The sequence below is a fragment of the Microtus oregoni genome, unplaced genomic scaffold (genome assembly GCF_018167655.1).
Source record: "Microtus oregoni isolate MIOR12 unplaced genomic scaffold, Mior012 000019F_ref0000042, whole genome shotgun sequence".
NCBI classification, from domain to species: Eukaryota; Metazoa; Chordata; class Mammalia; order Rodentia; family Cricetidae; genus Microtus; species Microtus oregoni.
In genome coordinates, this window is record NW_024543078.1 from 6,762,439 (window position 1) to 6,774,208 (window position 11,770).

Consider the following 11,770-nt stretch of genomic DNA (forward strand, 5'->3'; position numbering starts at 1 on the left):
AAATATTTCTTTATTTATTTGATTGACTCACTTTACAAATGGAGCCAAGCTTTGCTGCTTGAGTAGGGTTTGAACTCATGAGGTCAAGGGCTTCTCTTATCAGGTGTCCCCAGTGGAAATCACTTTCTTTTAGTAAGCAAGTCTTTATTATGTTAAAATGTTTTCTAGGAAACTTCAGTTTGTACAGAGATGTCTCTACAGATGGCTTTTTTCCCTCTTATCCTCTTTTCTTCTACTCTTGTTTGTCTCTTCTCATCATTTCCTCCTCTTCTTACTTCTTTTCCTTTACTATAGCAAGTAATACAGAGGAGATAAAACCTTAGAGAAATACATTACACTGTTTGAGTTAAAAAAAGAGAATAAGTAAAAGATGTTGGAACCACTCAGCCATGTTTAACATCAGATTTAATTGTATGAAGAAGATACTGAAAGAGCAAAGAACTGAACTTTTTGTTTTGTTCCTGTTGTTCGGTATTTTTTTGGGGGGTATATTTGTACTTTTATTCTTCTTTCATACAATACATCCCAACCATAACCTCTCCTGCCTTCTTTCCTCCTAGTTCTCCACCAACTCCCCTCTCTCCCAGATTCAGTGTGCCTCCATTTCCCTTCAGAGGAGTAGGCCTTCCAGTGATATCAACTGAACAGAGCTTAACAAGATGCAATAAGACTAGGCATAAACCCTCATATTAAGACTGGATGAGGCAACCTAGTAAGAGAAAAAGGGTCCCATGAGCAGGCAAAAAAGTCAGAGACACCCCCATACATGCTGTTAGGAACCTCAAAAGAACCCCTAGCTAAACAGCCACAACATGTATTCAGAGTGCCTAGTGCAGACTCATGTAGGCTCCATGTTTGCCCCCCCAATCTTTGTGAGCCCCTATATGCCCTGCTGTTGTAAGGAGGCCACTTCTTTCATTTCCAGCTCTTCAACCCCAAAATAATCATGTAGAAACTGTGTTAACTAAATCACTGTTTGGCTCATTAGCTGTAACTTCTTTTGACTAACTCTTACATCTTAATTTAACCCATTTCTAGTAATCTGTGTATCACTGCTGTGGCTTATCGGGTAGAGTTCTGGCATCTGCCTCTGGCTGGGATACATGGCTTCTCTCTGACTCCACCCTTCTTTCTCCCAGCATTCAGTTTAGTTTTTCCCACCTGGCTAAGTTCTGCCCTGCTATAGGTTCAAAGCAGTTTCTTTATTAATCAATGGTATTCACAGCATACAGAGAGAAATCCCACATCATCCTGCTTAGTTTATTCTGTGGGTCATGCTCTGGTGTCCTTGACCCCTCTGCTTCCTACAATCCTTCTTCCTCTTCCTACAGTTCTGCTTCATGTTTGGTTTTGGGTCTGTGCAACTGCTCCCATCAGCTGATGGATGAAGTCTCTCTAATGATGACTGGGCTAGGCATGTGTCTAGGAATATAGCAGAGTATCATTATGAAAGACCCCCAAAATGGGCGTCATGTCTGAGGGATCCCCCTTCACCCAAGACAGAAACCAGGCCACTGGATGCAAAAGCAAGAGGAAGTTTATTGGATACACAGGTGCCTATGGGCATGTCAGCAAGCACAGCCGAGAATAGTCAGCCTGCTGAATGAGCGTGCCGGGCTGAGAAAACATCATGCATTTATAGGGGGTTCAGGGGTTACATAAAAGATGGCGTAGCAACAAGCATTTCATTGGTTCCTATATATTGGGTGGGCTAAGGTCGAGATTGGGACAGGGTTGTTTATCCATTTGCAGTTTTATGGAAAACCATAAAATCTAGATATAGCTAAGTTCAGCTCTCTGGGTATTTTGACAGACTGTCGCAGTGGTTAGCTGTCTTCCTGTCGGCCCAGTTTCTACAGAGCTAGCTGACTGCAGATATCCTGTTCAGCAGGGCCCTATCTGCTTCTCTAAAATTTGTTTTTCTAAGCTTATGTAGCTGACTTAATTTGAACCTTGCTACAGGCTGGAACGGGGGTCTTTCAATTAGGAATCATTTCATTGAGATTTTTGCTGTTTGGCTTGGTTTTACTTTTTGTTTGTTATTTTCCTTTGGCCAGTATTATTTGATTCTAGGCCAAGTCTGTAAGCCATCCTGGATTCTGGTTCCTGGTCATAGGCATGATTTCCCTCCCTATGGCTTGGGCCTCGAGTTAGGTCAGTCATTGGTTGGCCACACCCACAAGCTTTGAGCCACCATTGACCCATCTTGCAAGTAGGGCAGGCTTAGGGTTGAAGATTTGGGGGTTCGGTTGGTGGGCTCTTACAGCATGGAATAAATCATCATTGGCAGAAGCATCAAAACATAATTTAATTTTTCTGAGACAATGAGTATCTCAGACCCAGTATCTTATTTAAGAGCTAAGATTAAAACTCCCTCCCTCAGGGTCTATTTGCAATAAGCCAGCATTTCCCTATATTGCCAAAAAATATCAAACTTTTTACTGTTGTTGGTCTTGATGACAGATATGAGAGATTTCTAGGGGAAAAAAAGAAGAGAAATCATCACAGACTTTAGAATATTCCCAATCTCCTTGTTAATCAGGATTGAAAAGAAAAAAATTAAGATATTTAAAGTACCCCTCGCGGTCCTGAGTTCCTTGCTCATGCTCTCTCTCCTTCTGCTCCTGATTTGGACCTTGAGATTTCTGTCCACTGCTCCAATGTGGGACTCTGTCTCTGTCTCCTTTCATCGCCTGATGAAGGTTAATATTCAAGAGGATGCCTATATGTTTTTCTTTGGGTTCTCCTTCTTATTTAGCTTCTCTAGGACCACGAATTATAGGCTCAATGTCCTTTATTTATGGCTAGAAACCAAATATGAGTGAGTACATCCCATGTTCCTCTTTTTGGGTCTGGTTTACCTCACTCAGGATAGTGTTTTCTATTTCCATTGAGACAATGGGGATGTTCTATCGGGAACTCACCAAGGCCAGCTGGCCTGGGTCTGAAAAAGCCTGGGATAAAACCGGACTCACTGAACATAGAGGACAATGAGGACTACTGAGAACTCAAGAACAATGGCAATGGGATTTTGATCCTACTGCACGTACTGGCTTTGTGGGAGCCTAGGCAGTTTGAATGCTCACCTTATTAGACCTTGATGGAGGTGGGTGGTCCTTGGACTTCCCACAGGGCAGCGAACCCTGATTGCTCTTTGGGCTGAAGAGGGAGGGAGACTTGATTGGGGGAGGGGGAGGGAAATGGGAGGCGGCGGCGGGGAAGAGACAGAAATCTTTAATAAATAAATATTTTTTTTTTTTGGTTTTTCTAGACAGGGTTTCTCTGTGGTTTTGGAGCCTGTCCTGGAACTAGCTCTTGTAGACCAGGCTGGTCTCGAACTCACAGAGATAAATAAATAAATTTTTAACAAAAGATACTTAAAGTAACAGATTCTGTCAGAGCAGTCATCTCGACAATCCTTACTGGAATGGAAGACTTTTCCGGGGTGTGCTGCTCTGACAATGCACCTTATTGGAGAAATTATCTCACTCCCGAAGCTAGTCTTGACCCAACATTCCTCACTGTCTCAGTTCTTCAATGTTTTCCTCCAATTGCAATGACTCTGTACAGCATTTGTGTCCACCTCTCAGGAAACACTGTTACTCCTTTTTCAATTCCAGTTTCCTAAAAGGTAACCTTTCATTCTTTTCCACATTTTTCACTACCTAAGATTAGGGAAGAAATCTTGAGGGTGAGGATGCAGGTCAAAGAATCCTGGCGGCAGTTGGCTGGAACTGTGGGGGTCCTGAAAAGGGGGTGTACCGGTCCTTAAGCCCCACATTTGGGTGCCAAATATTGAAGGTGAGGAAATGGGTCAAAGAATCCCAGGCTAACTCCAAAATATTCCAGTTATATTTTCTTTGTTATAAGGGGTGAACTCATAAAACAGGAATGAGAAGTCCAACCTCAGCTGTGTAGCATGGGAACCTGAGAGAGAGAAAATCCTGGGTGGGCGGTTTCCTCTGGGTACCCAAAATGTCATGCCCTAAACTGGTCCAACCTCTTAAAGATCAGAGGTTGACAGAGCTTCCCCATCAAATAAATATGACTGTTATTTCATCACCTTTTTCAAATGTCATATACTTAATAAAATATACATAAACACTAGAAAAACATCTGCTTTACCTAAAGCTATATTTCAGTGATAAATATTTTTGGATAAATGAAGTACAAGGTATATGTTCAATCTTCAAAGAACCCTCATAAAAACAACCATCAATGAAAGAGACAAGGAAAAGACAGTCTGTTTAAATTATAGAATGGCCACATATATATTGTGTATGCTAATAATGCATAGACCCAACTCAGCCACATACATATCATTCTGGAAATGTTATATTGTTGTGTCCTAATAAAGATTCTATGCCATCCTTTACAATATAATAGCTTTAATGGAAGATTTCAAAATGTTTGACTTGAATTTTGATATCTTTTTGTGTATTTGAGATTTGTCCATTTTTATTAGAGAACCAATAGCCTTGGATATCCTGTTAGAAGAGTTTTATATTATTTTGGCTTGAAAAGAATAGGAAACGTTGAAAGCTGTGAAAATGAGTCTCTGGCACAGAACTATTCCATTTGCTGCTAGGAGAAATTCTCACAAATTTAATGGCCTGATGTCACAGATGTACTCTCCCATACCTAAAGACTAGAATTGTGAGACCTGGCAATATGACACTTCCTCTGTGGGAATCTGCTAAGCTTTATTTTGGCCTTTGAAAGTGAGTTGAGCAGTCCTGGGCTGGGTCAACATTAACCAGACCCTGTACTTATTCAAGCAAACAATAGCTCTTGAAGCAACAACTCTCTAAAGAATACAATCATTTTCTGAATTTGGGTTCTTGCATTCCAACAATAATTACCACAACAGCACAAAACAACCAAGGTGGGTTGACCTCATTTGGCAGAACATCATAATTACAAGCCCTACAAAGATAAAGAAATTGTCTGACTTTCATCTTAGTTACATGCTAATATAGAAGTAGACTCTGGACTTTGTTCCAAAAACTCAGTTTTCATTCCAATGTTCAACAGACTGAGTACAGTTTTTAGTTTTTCTTAGTTCTATGTCATAGAGACAAAATCCATTTTCAGGATTATATTCTTTAGGTTTCAACATAATAATTCTCTTAATTAAGCACAATACTTTTTATAATGATAGATTTTTTAAATTTTTGCATGAATGGTCACAGTGATAATGTCATAGATAATTTATTCCTTTTATTCAAAGTATTGTTATAGATTGTTTTAATTTTAAATAAGAACAGAGTATGATAAATTTTCCTTGACAAATTTATGAGCAAGAACTATAATATTGTCATCTTTTCCCTTTTCCTTTTTGTAAACTTAACAGGATGAAAATTTCCCAAACAACTTAATAAAAACACATGATAATAAGTTGGAGATGGAGGGGAGATAAATGCATGTGTTAATTATACTAATCATGGTGTCTATATACCTCCTGGAAGCAACCTGAACAAAGAAGTAGTGATCATGTTCTATGGCTTTAAAGTGGCATCCACCATTGTGGCAGGGGAGGTTTGATTGAGTTCATCATGACAAGGCAGGTTTGATTGTCTCAGTCATGTCAATTTAAGAAAAGTTCATGGTGACAGAAACATGGGACTAGAGCACTTCAGATAATGTCAGATTATTAAGCCAAGTGCAGAATGCAAAATGGCTCAAAACTACCATCTTCAAAGATCTGACACTGGCAGATTATGACTGAGCCAGTTCAGCGTTGCATTCTATGTCTCAAAATCTCAGAAATCAGTGTCACTAGCTGGTGATTAATGTCCAAGCTTATAAACCTATAGAGGATATTTCACATTAAAAACACAACATCCCACTCTTGGACACCACAGGATCATGGTCATCTCAGGATTAAAATGTATTTACTTAAATGTGAAGATTATCCACAGTCTTAACACTACTCAAAATATCAAAGTCTCCTTTGAGACTCTTGGTAAAGTCAATACAAGTTACACATTCCCAGTGTGCAATGATATGGTGTGAACACTCCCATTCCAGGAATGAGGAGCAAGAAGAGAGAAAGAATAGTTCAGACCAAACAATAATGAAACCTGATAAAACAAAGATCACACCCCACAGCTTCATATCTGGAGTGAGGAAGCCAAGGGAGCAATATCGGCATTCAAGTGCACCTAAGAATCCACACCTCCATCCCTGGTGTTGTCGTATGAAAGTACATAGAGTCTCTCCAGCTGTTTCCACATAGTGCCTGCAGCTCTCCTTCGTAGACATCATATATACGAAGCATCTCTAACATCCTGGCATCCTCATTGGCACTTTGGATTCACATTCACAACTGCAGAGTGAACTCCTCTGGGCTGGGAATCCAAACCTGGTCCTCAGTGATTGGCCTTATCTCCTTTTCTCTGGAACTCTGATGAAAAATTTGATGGCCCCATAACTTTTATTCTATATTCTGACAAATGCAAAATCATGTACATGACCAAAAATTTTGAGACCAGCTCAAGATAAACTCTAAATCTTCTTTACAAACATTACAGCAGCCTCCGAGTGTCTGTGTAATGAACTGAGAACATTCCTTTTGTGATCCCTTTTGAGAAGGCCACACTGCAGGTTCTGTCATTATGGGCTTTTTCTTTTCAAAAGAAACTATTTAAAATGAATTTGCTTAGTTACACACCAGAACGCTTAATAGAAAGAATCTTGTCCTTATAATATTATTTCTTAATGGGTTCTTCTTTTTAAGACTTTTTAATTTTAATTACATATAGATGTGTGGATATGTGCATGCCATTGCAGGTGTCTGCAGTCACCAGAAGAAAGTGTCAAATTTCCTATGATCTACCCAATGTGGGTGCTGGGAATTGAAACTAGGTCCCAAGGAAAAGCAGCCAGTGCTCTTAAGTGATGAACCATCTCTCGAGCGTAGGGCTACACTAGAACACCTACATATATGTTATGGTTATTAGCTTTATGTTTCTGTAAGACTCTTTTGCGTGCCCCTGGGACCCTCTTCCTCATAATGGGTTGCCTTGCTCAGCCTTGATATAATGGTTTGTTATGCCATGTTCAGTTTTTCCCTGGGATGTCTGCTCTTTTCTGATAGGAAACAGAGGAGGAGAAGCGGAACTGGGGAAGGTAGGAATTGGGGGGGGGGGAGCATAAAGGAGTGGAAAGAGTGAAAATCTGTACTCAGAATGTATTGAAAATTAAAAAAAAATAAAAAGGATCATTTCTGCCTCTCTTATCAATTCTTTTTTATTTTCTTTTTTCACATTTTTATTTAAAAAAATTTGCTTTTCATTTAACTCCCAGTTCCCCTTCCCTTCCCTTCTCCCACCTCCCTAACTTCCCCTTATTCCTACCTTCCACCAATTCCTCAGAGTGGGTAAAGACGTCCTTGGGAAGTCAACAAAGTCTGGCACACCAACTTGGGGTAGGACCAAGCCCTTGCCCCACCCGCTCATCCCATATCAAGGCTGGGCAAGGTATTCTTAGTCTACTGAAGGACTTTATACAGGGTGAAATACTCACAGACTTTCCAAATCCCCCTTTAGCATGTCTATTGTTATTGTCTTTGTTCATCTCATATTACATATAGTGTAAATTAATGTATTCTTTAAGTTGTTCAGATCTTGTCCTCATTGTGACTGCCAGGGAGAGTCACTCTCAGTATTAATGTTTGATATAGCCTCTTACTTTAAAGCCGTGTCTTCATTTCATCTGTGAGTTGGAGGTAATGGGAAGAAGGTGGTGGGTACACTACTGATTTTGCCTGGAACAAATACAGGTTTGGCTCTTGTTAAGCATGTGTTTCTTTGACTGGATAGATGGCTCAGAGTTAGGAGTATAACTGTGCTTGAGGACTTGAGATTGATCGTTCACACTCACAAGATGGCTCTTAACCATCTGTGACTCAGTTTCCAGGGGATTCAGTGTTCCTTACAGCCTCTTCAGGTACCAGTTATGCATGTGGTGAATGGACACACATGTTTTGTATTGAGTCAAGTTACCAGATGACTGATTGGGTAAATAACATAATGATAAAAACAGCATGCTTTTTTCTTCACATCCCAAAGGAACTTAACCCAGAGCAGAGATTGGGGCCATTTGTCATTTGCTATCTTCAAAGTGTATCAAAGAGATTGATGAGCATGTAAGAGTATCGTTCTTTATTTTAAATGGATAGGATTTTTAATTTGCCCTAAAGTCACTGAATCAAAAAAGCACACAATAAAATATTTCTTTATAGCTCCCAATGAAAACAGAAAAAAATATTTATAGGAAGAAATGTTTCCATAATGGGATGAAACAACATAAACTCAAAATGTACAGGCAAGGGTTAGCTCTATCACTTATTTTTAAAAGGTTTATATAAATAGCTGGTCAATTCTAACAGGGTATCTCACTTGAAATGTTATCTATATGGATTTCAAGTAGACCGCATGGCTATATACTGTATTGGAATGTCCTCACAGGGCTCTGTCACAGAACAGGTAACAGAGAAAAACCCCAGAGTCCTTTCTTTCAAACAAAGAGGAAACAAGTGGGGTTGAAGAAACTGTTCAAATTTCATCTTCTTGATGAAGTGACTTGAAGTCTCTCTGTTCTCCTTTATCAGCTGGGAATCCTCCTCGACTTCCAAAGTCTGTGGCTTCTTCCAGCAAACTTTCCTATTCCTCCTAGACCCCCTTCCTCAGTCTCCAAAACCTCCTCTGCCTCCACCTAGAAAACCAAAGTCACCTTCACCTTTAGGTTTGGCCCAGTCCCATGTTTGTTTCCATCAGTTTCTCTGTCTTCTGTGGCCTCCTTGGCAGCTTTTGTGTCTTCCTCGATATTGAACCCTACAAAGTCAAACTGTTTGGATGAACCAATTTCCCAATCAGTGACTATTCTTGTTTGAACAGAACCCTTAAATGATTCTTTAAAGGTCTCTTCAGTGGCATCTTCTGACAGACCTTTGACAAACAGAGGTTTTGGATCGCTGACTTCTTGCAATAGGCAATGCCCTGGTTCCTTGTAACCCCAACCTGATTCTTCTGCTCTTGATTTCCAATTTGTTCTAGAAGTTTATAGATTCTTTAGCATCTTCAAATGAAGCAGATTCAAATGCATGCCCTTTAAATTTTCTCTTTGGATTATGGGCAATTTGATAAAAGTTGCTTACTCAGATACTTCATGAAGAGTTTCTTCTGTTGCACCGTCGAAAAGGTTATATCAAACAAAGTTTCTGATTCACCACTCCAAGTGCTCCTCTTTCCAGCTCTCTCTTGCTTTTGTCCTTTCTTCCATGCAAGTACTAACCAGGCCTGACCCTGATGAGCTTCCAAGATCAGACTATATCAGGCATGTTCAGAGTGGTATGGCAGTAGAAGGCTTCGTCCTTTCTCTACAGGGTTGTAAAGTGAAACATATTGCCCATCAATTCCTGCCCCCTACTTTTCTTCATAATTTTCCTTTACATCAGCTTCTGTCTTAAATTCAATATGAGCAATCCCTCACTCTTCCCATCCTTGAGGACAAATCTGATCTCCATGGTATCTTCAAACACTTTTTATAATTCATTCCCAATGATGCTGAGAGGTTTTTTTTTTTATAAATATGAAATGCTTCATTAATTTGTATGTGGTCCTTATGGAGGGACCATGGTAATCTTCTCAGTATTATTCCAGTTTTAGTATATGTGCTGCTGAGATGAGCATAAAGGTGTCACTGATAGCTTTTCTCTTTTCTCTTCCTTAAAAAGTGCAAAACAGGTGTAAATTTATGTCTTATAAACAAGGTTCGGGAAGAAGAAAAATATAACTCTCAATTCCTCCTAGGCTTCAATGAAGTTAGGCTTAGGTATCAAGGGAAATTACTTAATTACTGTTTTCAGCCAAAGCTCAACACCTTGTTAAATTAATATTGGAACTGATAAATGAACTAGTGCTTTATTTTCTATGAGTTTGCTAATATTCCATAAACCTTGCTAATCTCAATGCAATAAACATTTTACCATGTTTAAGAATTTTTTCAATAATTTTTAGCACACTATTTTTTTGAGAATGCTTTTTTATGAAGGAGTACAGTTACTTGTGGACATCTATAGGAGTTCCACATAGAATAACTGAGGATTCTGGCTGAGTTTTCTGTACTCTTCCCAGATTCTGTTCCACACTTGGGCTTCCTAGAGGACAACCGTGAACCTTTCCATAGTGAGTTACACATTCCTTGTACTTTTCTTTCAGTCAGGGTATTTTGCATCTCCTAGTGTTCCTAATGATATAAATTTTATAATGATATTTCAGTTCCCTGAGGTAAACAGCTTGCTCTTTGAAGGAACAGAATCCATGTAACCATCTAGATATCTTCTGTAATGTTGCAACATATTTTCTGTCAAGTTGAGAAAATGTAGCAGTGTGTATTTATTATATCTCAGACAAGCCAGGAATGAATATAAAGAAGGGCAAGATTCCTGTCTTTTGAGAAATGAGGATCAATAAGTAAAATCTTAGTACTTGAGAAATGTATATAATCCATGGGAAAAAATCCATTAGGCCTCACTAATGCAAAAATTTAACAAATTATTGTTCTTAATTTCAAAGAAAAGAACTGTAAGACACCTTTTAAGGATGAATTATATAATAATGTCTATTTTCTTTTTAGGGTGTGAAGATGACATTGTATTTTATGTCATATAACCACATAAATCCATGTTTGTGTGAAAACCTATTGCTTTTATTGTTAATGATACATTTTTTTCTTTTTTCTCTGTATCTCCCTCTCTTCACAGAAAAGTTCTCCAGGAAACCATGAGAGCTCCCGAGTTCAGTCGACAAAGGAAGAGACGAGGAGAGCCTCTGGAAGATTTATACCCACAAAACTGGGAGAAAAAACATAATCACATAATAACTTCAAAAAATAAACAATTCTCACTTTGAACAAAAGAACAGTGTGCCCTCAACTTCAATGTTAAAGACCAAAATAACAAGGACCTGTTGAGACCACAACAATAATCAAGGGGAAGATTTAGGGAGTCCAGAAAGACCCAGGGATACCGTATGCTGCTATATGTAGGTAGAATCTCCATGTTCTATTGGGAGAAGAGAGTAAGGGGGCTCAGGCAAGTTTGTTCCTTGCCCAATAGTCATATATAAATGCCTGGATGGCTATAGTTTTGTCTTTCTGTTAAAACTGTCCACAAAAGTAAATAGAAAATAGCTATATCTTTCTTCATGGTCAAGAATTCTAGAGTTCTTCATACATACACTGGAAACTCCACTGTTCACTTTGGTAAGTAGATTTTAAGTAAACTTAGACTTCAAGAACAGAAAGCACCCCTATCTTCTCCCAGAGAATGAAGTTTAAATTGAATTCAAACCCTTCAAGGGAGATAAGAATAGTGCTGAGTATACAAATTTTAAAAATCTCTTTTAGGAAAGCATTTTAACAACAAAGTGAAGCTCCTTTTGTTGAGTTTCAATCAATTGGATAAATGCTGCAAAACATACTACCCCTTAACTGGTTACCATAGAAAGCCCACTCCTTTTGCTAATTCTAGCCATAAGTGCTTCTCACAGCATCAGTCAATAGAACATTGTTGGGTTTACAGATAGTACAAAAATATTTTTTCCAAAAACAAAAACCACTCCTCTGGTGAAGACATACCACCCCAATGATCAGAAACCACACACACACACACACACACACACACACACACACACACACACACACATTCGTATATGAATAAATTCAAATATATGTATATATATCTATGTGTATGTACATGTATATA

At 38.8% G+C, this 11,770-nt stretch overlaps 1 protein-coding gene and 1 non-coding gene across 3 annotated transcripts in view; one reads left to right on the top strand and one right to left on the bottom strand.

Moving 5' to 3' along the window:
• LOC121459512 (leucine zipper protein 2) overlaps positions 1-10,922 on the top strand; it is a 334,680-nt gene extending 323,758 nt beyond the window's left edge. The window contains exons 10-11 of one of the 2 annotated variants that reach the window (XM_041669388.1): positions 10,140-10,190; positions 10,769-10,922. In XM_041669388.1, coding sequence (XP_041525322.1) covers positions 10,140-10,166 — 27 coding nt within the window. In that variant the 3' untranslated portion in view covers positions 10,167-10,190; positions 10,769-10,922. The remainder of the gene's footprint in view (positions 1-10,139; positions 10,191-10,768) is intronic. The other variant, XM_041669387.1, reaches the window with a different exon arrangement.
• LOC121459939 lies at positions 9,589-9,695 on the bottom strand. Its single transcript, XR_005976008.1, has one exon. It is a non-coding gene; the product is annotated as a U6 spliceosomal RNA (small nuclear RNA).
• Positions 10,923-11,770: the final 848 nt, after the last annotated feature.